Below are 26079 nucleotides of genomic sequence, written 5' to 3'. Positions count from 1 at the left end.
TCTTTTTTTCCTCCAGAAACAAGCCAATCAATTGAAATCAAATCAGTTTGCTAGCGGTGACATTTAAACAGTTCAATTTACATCCCTATGTTAAGAGGAGAGCCGCTCTCTAAGATGCCTATTCATTCACAAAGAAACTAGACGTCTATATGTCAGCTGCTTAATAGAGCAAATATACTGAAGCTGTACCGAGGAAGAAACCGTGTCTTATCATGGTGTACAAAGGGCTAGTCATTGTCTGCCATTACGAGCAGAGCACAGAGAGGGATAATACACATAATATAGACAGGACTGGAAAACAGCACCATGCATGATATGCATGCATTACCACATACACACACGCAAGTGCGTACCAACACACGTGCAAATGCACACACACACTTTCTCAGTGGCGATGGTGTATGTCCTGAGGGCTGCGGTCCTGCTGTGCAGGCTGGCAGGCACTTTTGTCATGGTGGTCCTTTTGTTTCACATCAAACAAACCGCCACAGCTTTGCATACGGCTCCACTAATTTCTGCTAGTGTGCCCCAGCCATTTATCACCGCCTCTCACCCTCTCCTCCTCTCCTCCCTTTATCGTGGCTCTGATAGCTGCTCTCCACCAAGCTGTTCTGCTCAGGACGATACAAGCTTCTCCAGGCTAGGGCTGACACACACACAGCCGTGCACATATCCATATGTGCGCACACACACACACACACACACACACATACACTAGACCCATAGAATATGTGTGAACCCACTTGCAGGCATAGACATACACACACATGCACACAGAGACAGACATACACACAGGAAACTGCACTACTACTGCACCGCTTGCAAGCCCGCCAGCTATGGAGAACCTTGAGAAAATAACAAACCTTCTCTTCATCCCCTCCAGAAGCAATAGACAGGCTAGCACTCGGAGGTTTCGGAGGCGGCCGAGACGTGCATACAACATGAGACGAGGGGATTTGCAGAGCCTGTGTGTGGACGGCTTCACAGCTGGGATGATTTTGTCAACAAATTGCTTGTGTGGTGATGAACTCAGGTGAAGGTTGCACTGGTCCTTGAAGAGTATTTCAGATAGATACAAAGTGGAACTTAGTTTGACACAGTTTAAAGAAATACATTTTAGGGAAATCATCTTGTTTGCGGTGTGACTGGGAGTTAGAATCCATCAAAAGATCATATCAATTGTATGTCTGTGCATTCAGTAGAGATTGGTCCGGGACCGGTTTAGTCTAGGAAAGCTCAAACACTGGAGGCAGGGTGGAAAAGCTAACTTCCAACAAAAGAGACAACTTCCAACAACTTCTAACGTGTCTTTTTTACATTTTGTGTTGCGTTTGTTGGCAGGCTAGCCACCAATCCATCCAAGAATCAGCTGGGCTTTGTTAAGACTGAGGGAATTGTATACGACAGCAACTGTGCAATGAGGATATGACTCCTAAGAGGCTGCTTGTCCCTTCTCCCTGCAGTTGATCATATAAATACCTCCGATGCAGAAGTTAACTTGAATCACCTTAAGCACATGAAACCACAATGTCTAGTTTTCTATTTCGACGGATTAAACACAGAAATATGAAAACTAAATTACAGTGAGAGAATGTGAATAAGTATATTCCTTTAAAACCATGGAAGTTGACAATAAACATTACATGACATTTTAAAATATTAATTTAGAAAGAAAGATGTGTCAAAATACACCAGGTATAGACACTTAAAGGTGCTACATTTAAAATTCAGAGCATATCCAGTGTCTCTCCACGGCTCTCAACATGGCGACAGCTGACCCACGAGCGCCCGGAATGGCTGTACAAACAAAGCACTTAGAAGCTCAGAATGAAACACACACACACACACACACACACACACAGGAAGAGCATCTTCATTCTCTGCTCAGGTAGCATGACGCCACTATATCTTTACATTTAGAATATGTAAATACATAGTTGTGTGCTGCTATATTTATGTACTGAATGTCCTATAGAGAACCTTTAAAGTAGTATCAGTAAAAATAAGAATAAGGTACAATAACAACACTTTATATAATGAATTGTAATATTGATATATGTGCATTTTTTTTTATTTTCCAGAGGCATTCTGCAAAAAGGCTGAGGACTAGGAACCGAAGTGTTTGCACCGCGCCATGTGTTCAGTGGGCTGTTACCATGCCAGTCATGAAGCTGTACAGACCACTGCCAGACCCAGAGTCCTGCACAGAGGGCATAGTTGGCACCACAGCTGCCCAGACGGTCACCACGACTGGGAGAGAAGGAATTAAGGAGGACGAAGACAATGAGGACACAGTACAGGACATAAAGCAGAGTGGATTTTGGAATGGCAAATAGTGTGGTGAAAGGGTGTAGTACATATAGTAACACAGATTGAAGTGAGAAAGTTAAGGACGACTATGCGAACAAAGTAATACAAAATAAAAAAACAGTTGCATTGCACAGATAAATGGGAAAGAGATTGTTTGGAAAACTGCCTTGTGGTAAATGAATAGGAAATCTTAAAAGAGACAGAAAATACAAGAGTAACTACTTTTTCTTTCTTTTAATTCAACTTGAGAGTCTGATTATATTTTTTTTGCATCTTGCTATACCACTTAAAAACCTCTCATTTAGTGTGAGGATGCCATATCAGGAAAATGCAATCACTTTTTAAACTCCGAGCTATGTAAAACTAACTTCTCCGACTTAGACTGATTCACCCGGCAGTGTTTCATCTTTCTCATCCTCCACACACTGGTATGGCGATGAAGTCCACAAGGAGTGAAGAAATCCTTCATATCTTCCGATCTTACCTCAAGCATCTCTTCCCACATCCAACTCCAAAACACACACACACTTGCACACACATGCATCCAAGGACAGCAGAGAGAGAACTAAGGTATATTCATTATAGATTGAAACAGATGGCTCGGGACAGAAAGTGTAAGGAAGGTATCCTGCAAGCATGTACTGTATATATGTGGCGTGTTCATATAGGACACTTAAAATCTGTAATCATGTTCTTGAGGGGCTGTTGTGGCGGCTGGCTTGTTGTCTGGTTGGCACCCACACATTTGTGCACTCGGAAACAGATGCATTCTTACATAAGACCTTATATAATGCTGCCCTGTCCTACCCAATAAGAGCGCTCCTTTTTTGCTCGGAAGGTTAGTGCTGGTTAGACAACCCCTCCTCATCACAATCTATAATTAGTCAGTACACACTGTGAAGTGTTTTAAAAGAAATCAAATTGCAATGAAACACTCGAGCGCTCCAAACAGGGGCTAACATGCTTCGGAGCATGGGGAGCGAGCAGGAGAAATGAATGCTGTGCCTTTTTGATGTGCTTGATCAGAAATGTATTTATTAACTGCAAAGCGGAGCAGTAATTAACCCACACACAGCTTGTTTTCTCTGGGTCTTCTCGCGTGTCAAACGGTTCACCCCGCAAGGCTCCACTCTCGACTCGCCGGCTCATGCGCACACACCTCCCACCACGTCCCGCTGGACCACTTTCTCCTCAATTAAGTAGACGGTGAGCACATGTATGTGCATGAGTGTGTGAGGGAGTGCAGAAAAACAGCAATAAAAAGTAAGAAATGTATCTTTATATGGTATTCCTGTAAAATGCAAGTAGTCTGAATGTATATGGATAAAAAGCCAAATAGCCTGGAGTATAATACTTAACATGAACAATGCACCGAAACAGAATAATAAATTATAATAACACAAAATACTCTCTTCAAAACCAGCATGATTGGCTTGGACAAGTTGGCACGGTAGGTACGGGTGGGTAACCGAGGGTGGCTAATAAAGAATATGAATGTGTATATGTGTTTGTGTCAGTTTGTAAAGAGGTGAAGGAGTTTCGACACTAATAGACAACTGAAGCTGGGATGGCCTCAAGGGAAACCTGACAATGGCATACTCGAAAACCCTGTCACTTAAGTGAACACAATGACGTTTCAAGTCTCTGTTTTGATGTTACCTTCTCCATACTGCATCTGCTATATGCTATGTATTTATATATGCACATACTGTACATGAGTAATTTAAAGACGGTTTTCACATGACAAGGACATCACATAAAAGAATGCAGTTAAAAACCTGGTTGAGTCCTTTACGCAGAGAGGGAGTCTGACTGAAGGAAACACAGAGAGACGGAAAGAGACAAATAGAGGGAATGGCTAGTCTTCGTCACACAGCCAGAAAGCCCAGGAGATTGTGAGGCTGTCACGGACAAAACACTGCATGAATATTTAGCAGCCAAATTAAAATGACAAAATATGAAACAAAAAAAAGAGGAGGTGAAAGAGAAAGAAAAGAAAATATTCCTGAAAACACCAGTGGGACAAGTGCCCACCTTTAATCCCCCACTAGCCGTATCCTCACAGTGCCACCTCCCCTTTCCTAAGCTTAAGACAGTGAAGTCCTTCCTATTTTAAATGCGGCTAGCACAGTATGTCTGCAACAAGCCTGGCACTGAGCCAAGATAGCTACATACACGCATTTCTTGAAATTTCAAAAGCCGCAAATACAACTGAACTAGACTTTTAGGTTTTCTTTTGCTTCCCATTATCAAGCTGCAGAGAGCTACGGCATGCTGGAATTCATATGAGGAAGTGTGCAAAGATGTTTTAAAGGTGATTTATCGGTTGGATTACTATAGTTTAAAATACGATGACTAATCAGGTATTGTTAGCTGAGAGCCGCCGGCTCAGTCTTCGCCATGTTGAGAGCCGTGTGGAGGCAGTAGATATGCTCTGTATTTCTTATGGAGCACCTTTTAAGTTACTGTATAAGGATTTTAAGATCAAAACATTGTTGTAAATTAAACGGCACGAAAGAGCTCGAAGCCATGGTGAGGTTTTATCCTTTTTGTTCGACATTAACTACACGGTGCATGTTTTTGTTGCTGTATACGGTATGTCACTAGTAGTATACACATTAGACTAAGATTAGATGATAAGTCAAACAGCAAGTAGCAGAGTTCCAGGGAATAAACAAACCTCCCCACCATTAACCATGACTCCTAAATGCTACTCCGACCTGGTAAATAACTTGCCATGATGGTATTAGCGACCTACACCCTGAAGCTCTCTTGTTAATATGTAACTCTTGTCGTTAAAACACCAACAGACGAGAAAGTGATGATCAATATGTGATGCAGAGTCCCACAAGGATATCGCAGTAAACCAAAGACCAAAAAAATAAAGAATGGACCTCAGCCTTCATGTAACCCACTAAAGACACACTGTTACACCCGTTTAGCTGAAGGGTGCGGTTACAAGAGGCTGGCCGAACTTTTACTTTCACCCTCCCCTGTGCACCATTCATTTCTTCAAATCCACTTCCCTCCCACCATCTTTCCACCTATCCTCTGTCTCTCTTAAGGCTGGGAGATCTGCATGCTCTGCAGCAGATCTGGTTTAACAGTAACACAGTTGTTGCATTGCCAGAACTACATTTCTTTATCCAGCCCTCTTCATCCCCCTGTTTTCCTCCTGTTCTTGATGTGTAGAGGCGGTGGATAGTGCCCAAGGACAAGGATGAACCAGATTGTTTACAGAGGCAGTACTTTTTCAAAACTAAATGCGATTTATTTTGAATCGTTCCACCAGGTTTTACACATTTTCACTCTGGTGCCTGTCTCCCTGAGGTGGCCAGTGTGAATACTCTTCTTCTTGTTTCCATATATATGTGTGTTCAACAATATGGAGTTGATTTGCACGTCTGCATGTATGGGTGTTGCAAACTTAAATTTGAGTTCATGCAACGGTTTATATGGAATATGCAGCTCTTCCAGCACGAACATGTATGTAAGTGATTGTACTGACAGGAGTGCATTTTGTTTCAGTGCGTCTCTTTGTCGGTGGGAGGTAAAAAGGACACGCGGAAAACTAAAACACTCACCAGCTCAACGAAAGACAGCCCTCCGTAGCTGTGGGCCATGATGAAAACATTCTTGGCTGCGGCTTTGGACACAAAGTGGTCCCACACGTACAGCACGTGTTCCTCCGAGGAACCATTTTCCTGCAACACAAAAACTCTAACGTTATATCACCAACAAAAAACACTGATGGAAATCACATGAGCTTGAAGGCTGTCAACTTACTCAGTTGTGCAACGACAAATATACAAATATGTCTCCATCCAGTAAGACTGGAGCATCAATAGAGTTATCAAACTCTTTTAATTCAATGCTACAGCATCGAAACATGCACCTCTGGGCCAGCCAGAAAGTAAAGGTATGAAAGAGAAACAAAAAGTGGTGGTGGCCGGAGGGGATTCTATAAAGAGCCACACTTTGGTAAATCAATAAGTCTTGCATATTGCAAATGCCCTAAATGTAAAACTCAATAGTCTGGGTGACGTAACGTTTAAATCTTAATTTGTGGCCCGCTGCTGAATCGATGGCCCATCTATACACCAGTAGAGGCATAATGGGAAGACACCAGGGGAAGGTCAAAGGAAAAAAAACAAGGAGGACGTATACACATGCATAAACAAAACAGCACAGTTTCGCACCAGCGAGGACAATCACAAACCCTCACGTATGTTCCCACTCTCATCTGCATGCACACGATCACACACACACACACACACGCACACCCACACACACACACACACACGCACACACACACACACGCAGGTCTACGCACACACAACCAGAAGGCATGTTTAATTAACCAGAGACGTAGGCGATTATCCAGGGCTGGAAAGAACAATAGTAAAAGTACAGGCGAGAAAAGGGCATCCATTAATGAACTTGTGACATTGATTTGACACTTTGATTTCCTATCAAACTGTCTGGTTCACAATAGAAATCAACAATACATTCCCACAAGAGGTTGCGCCACACATGGAGCTTTGTCGACTAGACACACCTGTATCCTTAGATCACAACGCCACGCTGTATTTAAGATAGCACAATGCTGGATGCAAACACGCTATTCACACACAATCCTTTTAATAAGCATCTATATACAAATACAAAATGAAACAAACACATGGCCTACACAGAGAATGAAAACTCATCTGTTAATTGAGTGTCAAACTGTTCCATGCGACTCCAAAACAAATAATTATGGATGTGAGGTGAAGGACAGAGGTGTCTTAAGAGACTCTCTTGTTAGTTTCCATAAATGTGTTTGCATTTCAAAGAAAGATAATGACTTCAACATTCCCATTTCTAAAGCTGGTAATTGAGGAGATGGTGTAGTAGAACGAACACGCTACATACAATATGGTTGAAACTTTACCTTACATAGAAAGTAAGGTAGCTTGTGATTTGATGAGATGTTTTTGCTTGTGTGTATCTGTGTGTACAAATATTTGTGCAAGTGTGTGTGTGTGTGTGTGCGTGTGCTTCCACTATTTGATGATGTGCTGCTGTGTGTTTTTGTTGCTGTGTTTGTCTAGAGGTAAATTAACCTGTCAGAGTGTTTGTATTTACTGCTAGATTAGCATGAGGGGGTTGTAGTGTCAGCACCCACCTCAATTCACAGAGTGTGATGCAAGAGCAGGCAACTCCGCTCTGCCCTGCCCTTCTGCCATCAGTGCGCCCCGAGTGTGAGTGTGTGTGTGAGTGTGTGTGTGTGTGTGTGTTATCCTACATGCACGGAGATGCTGGCTGAAGCAGAGTTGTCTGTCTGAAAGGCTGTGACATCAAAGTCCTTTGAAGTCTCTCCTCTGCCATGTCACCCTTCATCTGTGATGCCCATCTCATTAGCCTCCCTCACTCCCTCCCTCACCCCTTCCCTCTCTTCTACCTTCTTCTTCTCCTCCGCTGTTCCCACCTGCTCTCCTTTACACTCCTCCGTCTCCCGTTTTGCCCACCTCTCCACCCACCCTTTAGTAACAATGCCCGACATGGAGACATTAGGCAGGGTTTGCTTCTGTACATAGCACCTCATGTGTGTGTGTGTGTGTGTGTGAGAGTGAGAGAGTGAGAGTGAGAGAGAGAGAGAGAGAGAGAGATTTTCTTCCTTAATAATCCTGCTGACATCAACTGATTGCAGACAAATTGTGTCAATGAGTGATAACTTACATAATGAAGAGAAAGGAGGAGCGTTTTATATTTATCCATATACTTTCAATACAAATAATTAAAAGACGCATATTGCATAGCTGATGTCTTAATGGTGGCAAATTAGTCTCCCCATGCTCCTGACTCCATCACCCAACAACACACAATATTTGCCTCCACCCTCAGTGGCAGGCAACAGAGTGACTGACTACCTGGCATGGCAGTGTAGTGAATTATCTAAACAGCATTTGCATATTGTTGCAATTATTTCCTGGGGTTAATTAGCTGCAGTGGAGCGCACCGCCCTGCGAGACCGGCTTCCTGTCACCAGCTCTCACACAGTATCTTAGCTTATTTATTTATTTCCACAGTTTCTCCTCGCACTGTGTATGTACGTGTGTGTGCGTGTGTGTGTGTGTGTGTGTATCTGCCAGCACTGTCAGAATAGCATCCCAACTGCACACCTGTTGCCAACATCTTTCAGCCATGACTGTCAAGGGACATATGAGGGTGTGTGCAGTTTGTGTGTGTGTTTACCAAATATATGGTGATCCATACTGTCCCCTCAGAGAATATAAAATACGAATCTGCGTACTAGACAGTCTCAGGACCAGAAAGTCGCCAGATGCTGACAGCTAACTATTATGAAAAATAAATAAAATGGCAGAGAGAGCGAGAGAAAAGGAGAAAGTAGAGAGAGAGAGAGAGAGAGAGAGAGAGAGAGAGAGAGAGAGAGAGAGAGAGAGAGAGAGAGAGAGAGAGAGAGAGAGAGAGAGTCATAGCTCTCAGCTCTGGACCTGGAATTCATAAACATGGAACAAAAAAGCTGAAATATAAAAAAATACTGAAGCTGAGTATATTCCACACAGAAATGGTCCGAACAATATCACTGGAACCTTTTTAGAAGTTGCAAGAAATAATTGGATTTCAAGCAGGTGAGTGACAGATGCCGGCAATATAACAATCACTCATTCAAAGAGAGAATTTTCTGAGGAGGTCAGAGAGAAGAGCAGCAAGTCCATCTCCAGACCTTGATGTCCCTGTGTCCACCGTGCGCAATGTTATCAAGAGGTTTAAGGCCACGGTGCTGTCGCCAACCTCCCTGGAAGAGGACGCTAGAGAAAACCTGCTTAAAGATTGCAGCATAAAGATGTATGAAGATTGTTCAAATGGTGGAGGATGGACCTCGGACAACTGCAGAACAGATTCAAGCTGATCTCCAGACACAAGGTACAGTACCACGACTTCAACTCAGACAATCCATCACCAACTCAACTCGCAGGAGAACCAGGAGGACCCCACTACTGAGAGAGACACACAAGAAAGCCAGGCTAAAGTTTTCCTCCGGTTCTGAAGAGTGAAGCCAATGCAGAAGTGCCTTGTGAGATATGAGCTTTTTGGTAAAAGCGCAAAAACTCCATGTTTACAGAAGCCCTCAAAGAAAATAACACTGTATATAAAGATATATATCTATATATATATATATCTATATTAGGGGGTGTAACGGTACGCGTATTCGTATTGAACCGTTCGGTACGAGGCTCACGGTTCGGTACGCATGACGAACCGAATACGTTTGGGAAAAAAAAAAAAAAAAAAAAAGAATTTATTTTTCTTTTTTTTTTTTAAACCTTTATTTAACCAGGTAGTCCCATTGAGATTAAAAATCTCTTTTGCAAGATGTAAGTAACAATACTACATAACACTTTATGATGTTAGTTGTAATGAATAAATATATTTTAAAATCAAGTACATTTCTCTGGCATTTATAGTTTTCTACTGTACCGAAACATACCGAACCGTGGCTCCACTGTATCGTACCGAACCGTGAGTTTTGTGAACCGTTACACCCCTAATATATATATATACAAAAATGTGGTTTTAGCCAAGTGCCTGCTAGCCAAAGCGACACACTTCTGATTATGCATTTCACTTGAGTCATCATAAAAACTGCCAGCTAGACAACCTGCTACACGACATTGAGCATGATTATCTACCCCACTTTTAGTCCGTAAGTAGTTCCAACTGTTACTCCTTTGTTGAATGTGTTTGCCTTCCAATTGTCTAGTTTCAAGAATTTGTTCAATTTAGCTCTCTCCATTACTTACACAATAACAACTCACACTCCGTTCCTAAACCACAAATAATTGCATGCACACAGATGCAAACTTGTGCACACACTGAAAAGTGGTCCACTACTTGCCCTGTGTTTATTCACTGTAATGAGAAGCAGGGAGAGGGGAGAGAGGAGCGCGCTGCAGCCAGAATAACAGCCCCAACGCCAACACAAACGCAGTGTCTGACCAACACAGGAAGCAATGAATCTAACAACATCAACACACTCTGACAAACAACCACTTCAGACCTCCCTGCACCTCCCTTCTCCTCCTCCTCCTCCTCCTCATCCAAAACACAAAAGACTTCAGAACACTTCGGAGGAAGCTGGAATTTCAGGTTGGGAGATGGTGAGCAGTGTGGACCGGAAGGAATTTAGTGGGTAAGAGCCATTATACTTCTTACTCTCAAACTGTTCAGTGGGAGCCAGAAGTGTCAGGACAGTGTCACGGGATCCCTAAACAACTTTATCGGGTTTGGACTCTTTGGCTTGGGCAGTACTGGTTTTAATCTTGCAAAAATGATATCAAGGGGTTAGAGTGAGAGCTGAAGTAAAATTACAAGTACGACAAACACACAACAATACCATGAGAGAGTTGCTTCCTGCATGAGAAAAGTAGAAACAAATTTCTCAAATGACACCAGACACACACACACACACACACACACTGACTGGCTGAACGATCTCTCTCAATCTCTCAGTCCGCTCTTGCTCTCAGGCCACAGTAAACCTAACTGCAGCCCCAGTAATTATACTGTTAAATATATCCTGATCAAAACAGGATTGTTTTCATTTGGCCTAATGATTCAATATTAAATAAGCAATGTACATAATTGCATGTTTGGTGTTAGCAGAGAGGTTATTAGAGTAAGTTAGTCTGTGTGTGCGTGATTGCGTACATGACTCTGCGCACACAATTAAAAAGTGGGCCTCAACGACACCTGTTTGGAATTGCATTCTAATCAATGTCTGGGACGTGTACTCCTTCGCCGTCTCTTTTCCTTTTTTTTCCGTTCCCTCTCGTCTTTTCCTCCTTTACTCCCTTTACTTTTAAGGCCGACAGAGAGCTGAAGTTAGCTAGAAGCTGTCTGGGAGCTGATGGGTCTGCTAGAGTGGGGGAAAGAAAGGTATGGAGCAAATTAGTGGCAGAGATGGGAAAATAATGACTGTGGCATTGTGGGTAATTAGCAAGTATCGTACCTATGGAGAGTTGGGAATATAATGATGTGAGAAAGAGACAGAGAAAAGTGAGAACGAGGTGAAAAACGTGTGCAAGACTAACAAGAGGGGGAAAACTGTGTGCGCGGGTGTATGAGAGTGCAGAGCGAGAGAGAGGAAATGTGTAGGTGTGTTATTCGACGAATATACAGTATGAGGAGAGAGAAAGTGAGGGAGCGAGAGGGACGGAGGGAGATGGAGCCAGAGAAAAACTATAGCGTCCATGTCGTCCCACGTGCAGATTAGCGGGCTCAGACTGTATACAATGAAATAGCATGACCTAGGTGAGGTCAGTCTGCTCTGACAATATTTGCCTGGGCATTGTTTCAAATCAATAACTCATTAACAAAGTACAAAGGAAGTTGCTGTGGGTTTGCGAGAGTCTTTATTAGAAAAGAGCAGCTGCAGGCCAGAAAGGTCATCGCTGTGACATCTCTTCTAGCCTCGCGCTGCCGCCCGGATTGTCAGGTGAAATTACTGCGAGCCATTAATTGACATAAGCAAAGGAGAGCGGGCAGGCAGACAAGGCTGTGTTTGTTCCAGGATGACCCTGAGGTGCTGTGTTTGTGTTTGTGTGCATGCGCATGCGTGTGTGTGGTGTGTCTGTGTATGTCTTTATTCGGGTCAGCCTGTATCCACAATGGGGTTGTGTGCACAGAGAGAGAGCGAGAGAGAGAGAGAGAGAGAGAGAGAGAGAGAGAGAGAGAGAGAGAGAGAGAGAGAGAGAGAGAGAGAGAGAGAGAGAGAGAGAGAGAGAGAGAGAGAGAGAGAGAGAGAGAGAGAGAGAGAGAGAGAGAGAGAGAGAGAGAGAGAGAGAGAGAGAGAGACCTCAGTGGGTGGGGAGGTGTGAAGGAAGCAGGATGGATGTGTTTGATGGTTGACCTGACTAGAAGATTGGGAGCAGGGATCTGAGACCACTACACTGGTTCTGCCTTGAGCAAACACACAAACACAAAAGGTATGTGTTCTCACATACAGATGTTATGTACTACACACAACACTAACAAGCACAAAATCTAACTCCCCTTTAAAACTTTGAGAAGTAAAACGCATTCACCGTTACACTTATTTTCAAACACAATAAGATACATCTGAATGTATGTCCACACACACACACACACACACACACACACACACACACACACACACACACACACACACACTTGTACTGTGGCCTTAACATGAAAACGTAGCTCATAAAGACAGATACACGTGCACACAGTTCAAAGCTTTCTCCTCTACCACACTCACACAGATACAAAGATGGCATCCAGCCAATTTGCTCTCTGCAGCAAGCAGGTGAGCTGCCCTCTAGCCCTGGTTATTGACCTCTCCTCTGACCAAGTTCAGAGGTTAATCAAGTCCCTACCTGTCCTTGGATATGCTGAGCCTTACTTCTCAGCACAACCACCGGGCAAAGGTCAAATAAACCCTGTCTGTATAATTGCTTGTGGGCCACAGAATGGGGCAATGGGGTGAAGGTGACAATGAGCATGAACCCAGTCCCATAGAGAAACACTGCAGCACCATGTCAAATACAATTACCAGTGTGTGTTCTTGTGTGTCCATGTCCTAATGTTTATAATCAAGTTTTGGTGTGTAAGTGTAAGCATGGTGTGTGTGCGTCAGCGACTCCTCGGGACGTTTTGTAGTACAGCGTGAACATGGGGAAACAGGACGTCATCTGCTAAACACAGAGAAGGACAAGGATCTCAGTCTGCCACTGTGGACAGCTGCAGCTGGTAATAATGGGGGTCTTGGAGAGGCACGACCTAAATAATGGATGCCCCTTCCTTTAGGAAGCACACTCTGAACAATCCACATCAATCAGATAAGTTGAGACAGTAAAAGACATCCGTCAAAACTCGTATTTCCTCACTTTAGGAGAAGGTCTTACATCTACTATAACCAGAGTGAGAGGTAAAAAAAAAGAAGCTTAAACACAAGGTAATTAAATGATGCCTTGAGTGGAAACACCAGCACACTGAAGGGCCCCAATATGTGCTTTGATTGTGAAAAAGGAATACTTGTAGAGAAAAGGTCGGGAATGTCATAGTGAAAGCATTCAACGCCCACCAATCTCAAATCATACAGATATCTCATTTTTGAAGTTGCACTGAAGCTGAATTTAGTGGGAGAAAAAACAAACAAGGAATAGCCTCAATCCACGAGGTCAAAATGCTGCTGGAGCGAGGGCCTCTCTGTCTATCTCTCGCTGCACAACCTCCAATCTGAGATCCTAAAAGGAAAAGCATTAAAAAAAACAACTAAGGGAGAAAGAGAGAAAAGTATTCCAGTCATTTATAAAAATAAGTGGTGCTTAAAGGAAGGCGAAGCTCTGTTTTTTGTCCCCTTTGCTCTTTTTTTCTCCTTCTTCCTTCCAGGGCCTGCTGGCCTAATCCCAGCCAGCCAGCCTTGGGTGAACTCTTTGGAAGCTTCTTAAGCCCATGAATGTGCCTTTTGTTCCTGCCATTCCTCCGCTTGGCTGACAGAAAATAGCTAACTGGATTACTGCTAAAATTCAGAGTAAAGTGAACTCCCAAACTTCTATAAGGCAAAGTGCTAACCCCCTCCCCGCCCCTCCACTATCCTCATCAGCATCCCTCCGATCAGACTTTCTATCCTTCCATCCCTCCTTATGTCCTCTCTTTCTCTCTCCCGCCTCCACCATCATCCCCCTAAACATGGCCCAGTGGTGTGTGATCTGGAGGAGAGGAGAGGGATTAGATAAGGTTGAGAGGTTGCACACTATGAACCCAAGGCTAAAAAGTAAGAATCCTAAAAGCAGTTAAGAGCTTATTAATGTGTGTAAGGAAGCGTATTAATCAACTCAACTCTATAAGGGAGCTTGCGTGCGTGTGCGTGTGTCAGTCTTTGTGAGTCAATGTAGTAAAAAAAGAAAAAAGCACAATGCAAGTATTATAGGTATAAATACAGAGCAAGACGGGTGGTAATTCAAGTATGGTTTATGGTATTTCTGTTATATTTCATTATATTACAAAAGAGTGGAGGTATATGTTTGAGTGTGTGTGTGTGTGTTTGTTTCTGAATGGCTGTGTGCAGGTGGTCTGGCAGCTCAGCGGGAGTTAGAGTGAGAGTTTTAGTGAATAAAAAAGGTGTGTGTTTGTGTGTGTATCCCTCTCCTTCACCTCCGTTAGTCGGAGTGGGTGGTGGATCAAATCAAACCTCTTTAGCAGGGCTGTTTTCATCTTTTTGAACAGCACCCACCCAAGACACGGGCCCTCTCACACACACACACACACACACACACACACACGTCAAATCCTTAGTTCTTTTTCCACCTCCTTTACTCTTTTGTCTGTCGGTATGTGTGTGCCCATGCATTACTGCGTGTGTGTTTTCTGTGTGTGTGTGCGTGTGTGTCATGAGTGTGTGTGCATGTGTGTGACAGCTTACTCTGGGGTGGACAGAGGCAGAGCAGGGGAAAGTGAAGCAGTGCAGGAGGAGGCGTGGACGGTAGAGGAGAGGTCATACACACTAGCATCCTGCTGACTTCTGGGTCAAAGGTCAAAATTCAAGGGGCACCAACACAGAGCCAACCTGCTAACTCATTAATCTTTATCCCGAGTCTTGCAATCCCTGCATCTAAGGAAAAGTGAATTTGGCTTGAAAGTCTAAACCTCCTACATGACCCCTACTTTTCTGGCTTATGAGGATCATTTTGAATTAACCCGCTTGTCTGAAAAAAACATAGAGAAAGCATTTTTTTTTTTTTTTAACCAAATCTTCAAAAGTGCCGCAACGCTGGATACTGCACTATTATAGGCTGCTAAATCAATTATCAATGTGCGAACTTATATTAAGCAGAAAAGGAACTTGACGTGACACTGGGCCAGTGTGTAACAGTCTTCAGTTACTCATTATGATGTCTGTCCACCTCATGAAGAAAAGCCAAGACTGTTAAACTTCACAGTCTTTCCGAGACACTGCAGTCTCAAAAAGACACGCCACTGCTGCATACCTGCCTCAATGCATCTGACCCTGTCCGGCATGCATTAAGCAGGCATGGGGAAAGCAAGCTGAGCCCAATATCAAGATGTGGATAATATTGCATGCTTCCTCAGTGGATAGGGGAACCTTGGTTGGGACAGTGTTAACGATCGCACAATGCTAACGTTACTGAGTGTTATAGATTTAAGGCGCGAGGTAGGGAGTAAGAGTCGAAGAGAAATATATCTATATGGAGAAAAAAAATCAATCAAGTTACACTTTCAAAAGAAAACAATTGAATACACACTCCTATCGACGTAAGTAGAACTAAATGTAGATGGCAACACATGGACATATTGACACACGCGCACGCACGCACGCACGCACACACACACACACACACACACACACACAACTAGGATATGATATAACAAGCTCACATGAAATAAGTGATGGACTTTGACTATTGATTTTTGGTGTAAAGTGAAAAAACATATAAGTTAGTTTGACTGCATGAAAAACATGGAGTGTTTACCAGAAGAGTTTCATGTCAGTTTCACGTCAGACTGTTCACCAGCGCACAAGCAAAGAAGTGTGATAGAGTACGATAGAACTGCAGCTAATTATCCCGTATTAAGAGTGTGTGTAAAGGTGGTGCTATAGGGGTGAGAGGAAAAAAAGCCTGCGTTGACAGATCACACATCGCCCGCTAGTCCCAAAACATCCCGAACTCTTGTCAGACACCAGAGACTGACGCATTTCTCACACACACACACACACACACACACACACACACACACACACACACACACACACACACACACACACACACACACACACACACACACACACACACACACACACACACACACACACACACACACACACAGGTACATGCACTGCTGTGACGCTACCGCCATCAACAAGAGTAAGACACAGATAATTGACGAGGGCACTTGTCGAATATGAAATCCTGTGATGGGAAAAACCCAAGCTTATTGTGCCCTTAATCTTCAAAATCTTACTGAATGAGCGCTTTGAAGAGAGTTAAAATGGCTAGACCCCATTGAGGAGGCAAATTATGTGAATTCTGTTGACAGGGGTAAAACAAAAGACATCTATGCAGAGGACAACATCGTTTTAATTTCTCATCACTTATACCATATTTATTTAAATGGTTGCTTCCTTTGTTTGGCCACAAGGTAAACTGGCGGAATCAAGTGTATGTGCAAAGCATAAATGTGTGTGTGTGTGTGTGTGTAATTAGGGGGTGTACAGTCAGTGTAGCATGATAAGAATGTTGCAGTGTGTTTGCAGAGTGTGTGTTGGGGAGATAATAATCCCAGCGGTCAACAAGAGTGAAGGGCCAGAGCTACACTGACCAGCCCACCATCTGAGAGAGAAAAAGAGAGGGAAAGAGGGCGAGGATGAGGGAGAGAGGGAGGTAGCCATGTGGTTAACACTTGCTCACTGAGAGGCGACTGGCGCACGGCCAACCTCTTCACACACAGGCTGACCACACAAGAGCCTTCTTTCTCCCTCTGCCTCCCATCATCCCTTGTTACCTAACATTTCCTTCCCTAGCTTCCTCAGCTAGCTGCCTCCCACCTTCCTTGTCCCCGCACCTTCTTCCCACTTTTATCTCCAAACTTGCCCAAATTCCTCCCTCCCATTTTCTCACCTGTCTCTTCTCCTACCTCCTTCCATGACCCGAAACTGTCGGTCTGTCCACCTCCCCCATCGTGTCTGCTTTTGACAAACATCTATTCTTCTGTCCCTCCACTGCGGCTTTCCAGCACTTCCTTCCTGCCTTCCTTTTTTTTCTCTCCTCCCTCCTTCCCTCCCTCTCAGACTTACCCGTACAGGGATCCGTTCGGTCTCTGTCTCCTTCTGTGGGTTACGGTACTTCTCATAAAATTCCCTCTTCTTTTTGCCCTCTTTATCATCTTTGCGTTCCCTCTTTTCAGCGGGTTCGTCGGAGGGTTCAGTGGGAGAGGGCAGGGGGGAGAACATGGCTGGCTTCTCGACCTCCAGGTAGTTCTCATTGGGGTTGAGCACCATCACACCGTAGCCCTCCTAAAAAACAGATAAAAAGCCAAAAAAATCCGAATCATGTTTCATGTTGCAGTTAGTATTTATAATATTTGATATATTCATTGCTTTCATTGATGTATAGTATAATACAACAAACTGTAAATGTATAGACCTTATATTATAACAAAGTGCTGTATAATATAATATATAATATAAAACTAGACAAAAAAATACAGACTCTATACAGACTCTATACTGTATATGAAATATAGTAAATATATCTTCGGCAAAAATAATGACGAGTGTGTGTGTTGTGTGTGTGTCAGAGAGAAAAGGAGATCTGTAGAAAATTCACATTAAACAGGCACCAATGATGATTGCGTATTTTTATTCCTTTGTAATTCCCAAAATTAAATAAAAAAAAGAATTACATTTGAAATGCAGAAATATGCTTTATTAAACCTAAAATGTAATGTTTACAAAACAGTGTAGTTAATTGTTTGTTACTAACAGAAAGAGACTGTATTAATTTGGTCAAACCTACTGAGGAAAGCTGATACAACACTGCGTGATAATCTCCGCTACATTGAAGCTTAAACACTTTCCTGCTCAGTCGAGGTCTGATAGGGGCTCAAGTTTAAGAAAGAGCTTGGTCGTGGATATCTATGAGGAAATAATAACATAACAACACGCAGATTGTGAGACGACTGGGGTAATAACGCAAATCCAGACTGAAAGAAATGCTCGAGAAAGAGACAGAGGAGAGTGTGTCACTGCAGGGACAAGCCTGGGAAGTAACTGGGGGATTGAAATTCAGCGCCGGTGGTTTCAGTCGGTGAGTAGCATTTAGTGACTCCAAAGGCCATGTGTCACTTAATATCAAACCCAATCGATCCCACCATCACTCAACAAAAGAGTTAGCCACAATACGTATCTGTGCATGTTCATGTTCTTCTGTGTACAGGACTTCAAACCTGTCAGAACGTCTACAAATGTTGCAATAGATGTGAAAGTTTTCACAAGGAAATTATATGTGAATTAATAATTATATGTGAATTAAAAAAAGAGAAAAAAAGAAAAGAAACGCAAGTGGTTATAAAAACAAAGGATGACAGAAGTGAAACGCATTGCGGAGAAAAGGAAGTTTTCTAGCAGCCTTTGGTGACTGCTTCAACTCTGAAGTCATTTTAATTAACTGTTTATTGTCAAAAGCACTCTGAAACTAAAGCAGGAAATGGATGGATTCCTGTTACACTTTTCACCCACAACCCCCATTGTCACACACACACACACACACACACACCCCCCCAATACGTATGGGTATACGCCTGTGCAGACACACATACACACAAAAAGAAACACACTAAGGAGTACCAAAGACATCAGGGCTGAAAAAAAGAAGTGTAGGAGATGTGAAAAGGAGTTAAGAGAGGCAGTGTCGCTCAACTTCCTCCGCAAATCGCCATCACACACACACACACACACACACACACACACACACACACACACTGTCCTCTCAAGGCGGTATGTCTCCTCTTCCGTAATAAGTGTTAACATGCTTGTCTTCCGTTGGCGCAGCATGAGTGTGTGTGTGTCTCTCCTGTGCCTATCAACATCAAACCTGCCACACACCCCTTCCCTTAGCACCTGCCGTGTGTTGACAACGGCAAAATGACACGTTCTCACTTATTCAGATTATAAAATTTGTTTGATTCTCGCTCCCTTTCAAATTCAGACAAGGCTCTCCTCCCCTCGCTGGACATATTTGTGAGACGTATGAATATAAAGATCAGAAACTTAAGACAGCATTTTCAAGCCAGGAGAAAATTGGACATGATCAAATTGCAAATGATTACATTTTGGAATTAAAATCTAAAATTATTTTACTATTCCATTAGCTTTTACTTAAAATTCAACATATGTGTTTTGAAATTCTAATTCCACTTTAAAAAAGATCCATGCTGCAGAACCGCATCTGCGTGATGATGGAATGAAGTTTTGTATTTTACTCCAAGGTACAGCAAGTCTAATGGTAATTTAGCAAGTGATTTATGACTTGAAAAAACGACATGTCCACTTTATAGTGTGTATGCAAATTCTACGTCGATGATGTTTCTTCAAACGTGGATTTTTTACAAGTCTGTGTGTACATATGTACAAAGGGAAAAGTGAAGTTGGAGAGGAAAGAGATGAGGATCTATTAGTGAGACTTGACTCAGCCTGCAGACATCACTGAGACATTTGCACACAAAATGCAGAAGTTCAGACGCACAAGCACACATTCAGACAGATGGATCGCCCGATGACAAAGAACAGAGGAAGACAGAGAGGAAAGAAAGAGTGAGAAGCAGAGAGGAAGGATATAGATTGATGGATAGATAAAATGATAAGACAAAGATGAATCGAGAAGGAAAGGAGAGACAGGGAGATGTAGTACAACCAGATCGACACCAGCTTTGTGCCACTGCCCACTGGTGGCAGCCTGATAAAATAACTGACGAGACAAGTTTAACCCAAGGCAGCAACATCATGAAAACAAGATCAAATTTGAAATCAATAAATGATTAAACTCAATACTGATCAGTGCAAATATTTATGAAAAACTAAAATATGACTAAATGAATGCAGAGCGCGCTGCCAAAATATGTCCTGTAAAAGAACGACAGAGAGAAAAAATAACAAGAAACACTTAACCACCATCACATAACTTTGTGTGCATTTCTCCTTTCCCCTAATCCTGGTTCACAGGGCCAAGAGTTAATAGTTTAGCAACACTGGCCCACATGTTCTAATGCTAGCCCTGAGTGGCCTACGACCATGTTTAGTCTCCAGTGATCTTACTGGTCAATAACCCTTTCTGGCCTTGAGCAGACTATTGGTAACCTCAAGTGGCCCGGTTCCTAGCCTTTAGCGTCCTCTTGCTAACCCTGAGTGGCCTGTAGCCCGTGGCCTTTCTTATGAAGAGGCGAACACACCTAACCGAGCTAACAGTGCTAACCCTTTCAGCTGTCCAGTCACCCAGAAGGACATCGCTGTAAAGGCGACTAGTGTTGTCGTACTTAGTGTGGAGATGACATCACCTCTATGTCGGAAACCATCATTTATTTGAACACAGAGGTCGAAAGCACTGCTGTCCCTGTCCAGACACTTCCTACGCTTATTCTTCTCTCCATCAACCAAATATACAACCGAGTCTAGGCTGATGGACTGAGCACGCAAGCTATTGTGGAAAAATGTATACATATTTGAACTTCAATTTAAATAATTCTCAATTATAAATGTAAATCTTATATCTTTTTTATGTAAAATAATAAATTAATAAAATTGTATTACTTACTAGTGTGATTGTCTAATTGTACCAACCTATCTACAAAATATCAGGATTTAGAAGTAAATATATGATAATCAAATTAAACAGCACAATGTCAACCCTAACCCCAAAATCCCACAGAACTAATTTCTCCCACAGAGCTAATGTTCATCATCCTAGTCTTTGCTAAATCTCTCCATACACCATTGTAGAGTTAGGTCATTCGGTCTTTGTGTTTCTAGCTAACTGCTAAGTCTCTCCCACAAACGCACACACACACACACACACACACACTGGTTACACCTGCTAAATCTGATCTTTGTGTTGTGATGTGCTGTCAAAGTGTGAATCTTACACAAATGCACACTGCAAACCTTGGGTCATCCTGCTTTTTATCCCGCTAAATCTCTCTCTCACACATTGCTAACATCGGGTCATTTTGCCTTTGTCCTATACACACACACCGTCTCAAATGAAACACATACACACGGTCCTCAAGCGTTGGGTCAGTCTCGTCTTTCTGCTGCAGTATGCAGGCTAAGTCTCTTCCCATGCCCTGTGGGTGCCCCTGTGCCACCACCACACTGCGTTCCTGCCCTGGGGCCAGCGGTCAAGAGGGTCGCCCCGACCCCTTTAGGGGGGTGGGGGCATCCCACCCCCATCACCCCGGTCCGGACGCTCCTTAGCTCCTTTGTCGGCCTGTCCCGCACCAGATAGCACAACAAAGGCTGTCGCTGCTAAGGAAACCAGGGCTCGTCTCATCATCGTGATGAAACCCTTCCTCCATCGTCGTGCGATCTTCCCACATGCAGCATTGTGTAGGTCTCTGAACAGCCAAATGCTCGTCACTATCTCCATGGTATTGAGAAAAACAGTAATTGAATTAAAGAAAACATAAGAAGCTGCAATATAAATATTATATGAAGTATTATTTGTCATTTATGATGACATAACTGAAGTCACTGTCTTCACAGTGTTGTCAATACTCTTTGATGACAATGATGTGCCCTTTGTATGGTCAAATTAGATGCCGCTTGTCCACTAGAACTTTGATGGTAACAGATCATTATTTTCCCTTTCAGTCACATTACTTGAAAAGAAAGCGGATAGTGTGTGTGTGTGTGTCTCCGTGTGTGAGTCCACATGTAAGTGAGTGCACAAGTGCGAGAGAGAGAGAGTAAATAAGATGTCCCTTTAAGACAGCGGCACCTCTATTTTTCCAGTGCCGTTGCAATGAAATGAAATGTGTCTAATGTGCGGGATCGGGGAGAGAGGCGGCCGGAGTGAGAGGGTGTTTCATCTGTGCATGCGGAGCTCAGCGAAGCTTTGATGTGAGAGCTCTCATGTAGTGAGCAGGGCTTTGGGCACAGGGAAAAGGACAGCACTTGACAGGTACAAAGCATGGCTGATAGCGGTCACGGGTGCGTGCGGTGAGGAAAGTGGATGGTATGGTCGCATGAATTTGAGGTTGTATGTGTGGCTGTTTGCTGAATAGAAGCATATAAATGCTCTTCTTCGCATTGCACTTGCATTTTAGTGCATTTATGTATCTGTGCATATGCATCTTACATCTTGAGAATCAGCGTGCAGTCTGTAGGTTTCCATTGAAATTGGATCTCGGGCAGCTTACTTTATTAGTTTTCTGTCGGGGGGGCTGTTAGGATTGAGGCAAACGGCGCTCCCTTTTCTCAACAGCCTTTGCTCCACTTCCTTGTTTCAGCAACACGCCGCTCCCGATTCGCTGCTCAGGCTTGACTGACAAGGGAGAAAGGGTCACCCTGCATGGCATATCCAATAAGATGAGGAGGAGGGGAGGCATGTCTGCAGGCTACAGTCTGGTTCGAGATCTAAACGAGGCACAATGGCCGACCGGGAAGAAATGCTCAGTTGGAGAATAAGCGAGAGCAAAGCATTGGCATCATCATTTGTTTCCATTTCAGTTGCTAAATTGACATCAAATACAAGTACAAAACTCCTAACAGATATCAAAAACACAGACTGTTCCTCAATAAAGAGACATGAAGGAGCTGAGAGGGGAGGTAAATACTGTAATAACAAGTACACTCTCACTCTCCCTCCCTGTCAGGGCCACCCTGCTCTGTGTGACCTTGCCTGTCTCCGTCTCTACGTGAGCTTTTTCTTTTTTCTTTGCATGCAGGGTCCCCTTTATCCATCAGTTCCCCCTCTTTTCTCTCTCTCTATTTTTCCCACTCCTCCTCTCCCTGAGGCTGAGATACCACACAGATCGCACAGTAATGTCAGATTAAGTCACGGTGCCCCCTTTCTCATTTTAACAGAGCACCAGTCTGGAGACCCCCCATACCCAAGCAAACACACAGCGACGCTTCTCTGAGAGCAGCAGGGTGGGACAGCACTTACTGTACCAGTGGGGCTATGAAAAGACGTGTGTGGATCTTTGGTGATGTGAGAGCGGATGAGACGGGATTGTCATCAGCCTGTCAGCACAAAATCAATCATCCTGTTGATAACTAGCAATACCCAGGGGCCATGCGAGTACTTGCGGAGAAGACCTAAAATATTAGTATCATAGTTTCCTTAAAAAAAGACAGCATAATGTAACAATTGATAACAAGAGAACGGGCTTAAATTACACCTAAATTGGGTGGCATAAAATGCAATACATACACATGAGATACGTGAGCTAAACTCTATATGTGATGCTCTGTTCAACCCATGTATGTTTAAGCAATCAATGGAAAAGCCAACACAAATGTTGACATGAGAAAAGTAAGACAAACTGAAGCTTCATCTCCCCATCTGCCCCCTGAGTTAATTTCAAACAAATTGCCCACTGCTTGGGTTTCTCCTCTTGTAAAGAGTACACATTTAATTAAGATTCTAAATTAAACTTTTCACTTCAAGTTCAAAGACTGCGTTCGGTGTTGGCTTCCACTAATGTAGTCGCACACTAATTTGGTCAAAGTAAATAAGACTCTGTGGTAATGATTATCTTTTTCTTGATCTTAATGAGCACAAATAGTTTAGGTCAGAATAAGAGGCCAACCTTTTGAGTTAGTCAAGTAGTTTTGTCTGAAACAAGCAGCAGAGTTTTTAACCTTGGCATGGATGTCTGGGCTCATTTGGATATTGTTTATATGTAGAGCTGAATATTTATAAATGAGTTCAAAGAGGAGCGGTGGGGTGGAGGAAGTGAAGAGAATAGCACAGCTTCAGATCCCCGATGCCTCAGTTGCTTTTCATGCTCGCATTTACATTTCTTTCTCTCCGTTTCACTTTCTATTTCTCTCTTCCTGTCTCGCTCCTCCCGACCTGTCTATTTTCAGCACCTTAGTGAAAGGATAGACATAAAGACACTCAAGCAGACACTGTGGAGTAACTCACTCAATGCAATGCCAAAGCCAGTTTATGCGTCAATTATTTGCCATGCTCGACGTCTGTGGATCTGTGAATTTGTTCAGTCACTATCCCTGCTCAATGGTTGATCAAGCATCCGAGCGTCTGGACAGACAGTGCCACATAAATACACACACAAACACACCCACACACACACGTACACTGACACGCACATCGTTCGGAGGCCTGATTCATCTGCTCTCAGCACGACACACACACAGAGGGAGGTGCAGGGTTGGGGCTGGGGGTTGTTAGATTGGGGGTGGATGTAACATTAATCACCTTCCAGGTGGAAATTGTCAGAGCTATCGATTGTGCAAGTAAATGTTACACAAGTCATTTGTCAAATTATTTATTTATTTATTTGTTTTTTTTTACAGAAGACCAGCGTGTCATTCGCAGAGACACAACTGTGAATATTAACTCAGCAACACTGATATTTTAAAGCTGTCTCACCATGATGAAAGTTTGATTCGATCTTTTTACATTAAAACCTTATACAATTAGACAAAATGAAACAAAAAAATCCCAAAATGAAATGTTATGATAAGCAATGTCTCAGCCAGCAATGTCGCTTGGGCAGATGATCAAATCACCTGCATAATAAACAAACAATATTTCCAGTGTACTTTAATATTAGAGTGTCAAACATGTGCTTGCCACATACACAGCAAAGGAAATACAGTACGCAGGAAGAGTCCTCTTCCCTCAGAGGGAACGCTATGGGGAAATAAATACAGGAGGCTTATTCTGATGCCGTTAGCATTTTGATTTATATTTTCTATATTGTCTCCCCTAAGCATACACATGTATTTTTAATGAGGGCACAGAGAGATATAGATCATGGAATGATAGGTGCCTCCATACCCTCCTGCCTAACTATTTAATGTATGAATCAGAGAGAGAGAGAGGAGAGCAGAGAGGGGGGAAACTACAAAAAGAGGAAAGGTGGGAGGAGAGGAAAGCATCCCAGGAGCAACCGTGTCCTGAAGGCCACTAATAACTGTCCACGGAAGGAAGGAGGAACGGCAAAGCCTGAGTTCAATGAGCCTAGGAAGGAAGGAACGATGATGATCATCGTGATGATGGGTATGAAAGACAAAGTATCTGGCTGCTTTTCAAAATCTCATTGATGAACGAGACAAAAATAAGGCATCTGACCTCTGCAATGAAATGTCCATCTATGTTGATCAAGATAACACTGAAACTAAATGACACCAAAAAGGAGTCTGCCGTTCAGTTCGACTGAAGTAAAGAAATTCCACCACCATGTGAAATTCTTGAAGAGCACCGACAATGAATGTTTCTACTTCACCATCTGGACAGGTAGTTAGCGCGTCAACACACACGAACACACGCACACACACACACACACGGTGGGTGCGAGACGCATGGCCATATGTACAGACTGAGCTGGTCGGGGTCAATGGCAGGACACATCTAAACACTGTAGACTCATGAACATATGTATACATGCATGCACAGGCCTCAGCACATACAAATCTCCATGGCAGAAGAAGTCCATGTGTGTATTGTTGTGGAATATTTCTATGAATAGTCGGGAGAAGAGTGTCAAAGTTTTCAATTAATATAAAATAAAACAGAGTCTGGATGAACGATCAAAGTTTGTAAAGTCAATATATTTGCTTGCAAGCAAAGAGAACAGTCTCACAGATACATCACCGTCATCTGCAAGAGGTGCTCTGACAACACAGTCAAATGCATGGACATTCATGCTCAGCCAGCATGCCGTTATCTTGCTTCGCAAACAAGAATAAACAAAGAAGACAGAAGAAGAAAACAAGTCACGGCAGATGTTTTCCTTTGAAGCATACTGTCCTGTCTTTACGATAACCTGAAGGCGCTTTATGGCCTGTTTACAAATCCCTTTGTTCTTAGTTTGCCCCACAATGAACCATGGATACACCCAGCCAGGTGCTTCCCTTGATGTCACTGTGACCTGGTCAAAGAGTTAAGTCACAGTATTGCGGAGACGGAATAAACCTGTTTTACCATCACACATCATATATGCCTGCAGAGGGTCATGCCCTTCAGTTAATGCTCA

At 43.1% G+C, this 26079-nt stretch overlaps 1 protein-coding gene across 1 annotated transcript in view; it reads right to left on the bottom strand.

Moving 5' to 3' along the window:
* The window catches only part of arb2a (ARB2 cotranscriptional regulator A), a 148354-nt gene that overhangs the window by 67244 nt on the left and 55031 nt on the right, over positions 1 to 26079 (bottom strand). Inside the window, exons 7-8 of the mRNA XM_079270899.1 lie at positions 17153 to 17371; positions 5895 to 6014 (exon numbers count right to left, since the gene is read on the bottom strand). Coding sequence (XP_079127025.1) covers positions 5895 to 6014; positions 17153 to 17371 — 339 coding nt within the window. The remainder of the gene's footprint in view (positions 1 to 5894; positions 6015 to 17152; positions 17372 to 26079) is intronic.

Source organism: Melanostigma gelatinosum (assembly GCF_949748355.1).
Source record: "Melanostigma gelatinosum genome assembly, chromosome: 6".
Lineage (NCBI taxonomy): Eukaryota > Metazoa > Chordata > Actinopteri > Perciformes > Zoarcidae > Melanostigma > Melanostigma gelatinosum.
The sequence above is the reverse complement of the archived record's forward strand: the minus strand, read 5'-3'. Positions and strand labels throughout refer to the sequence as shown.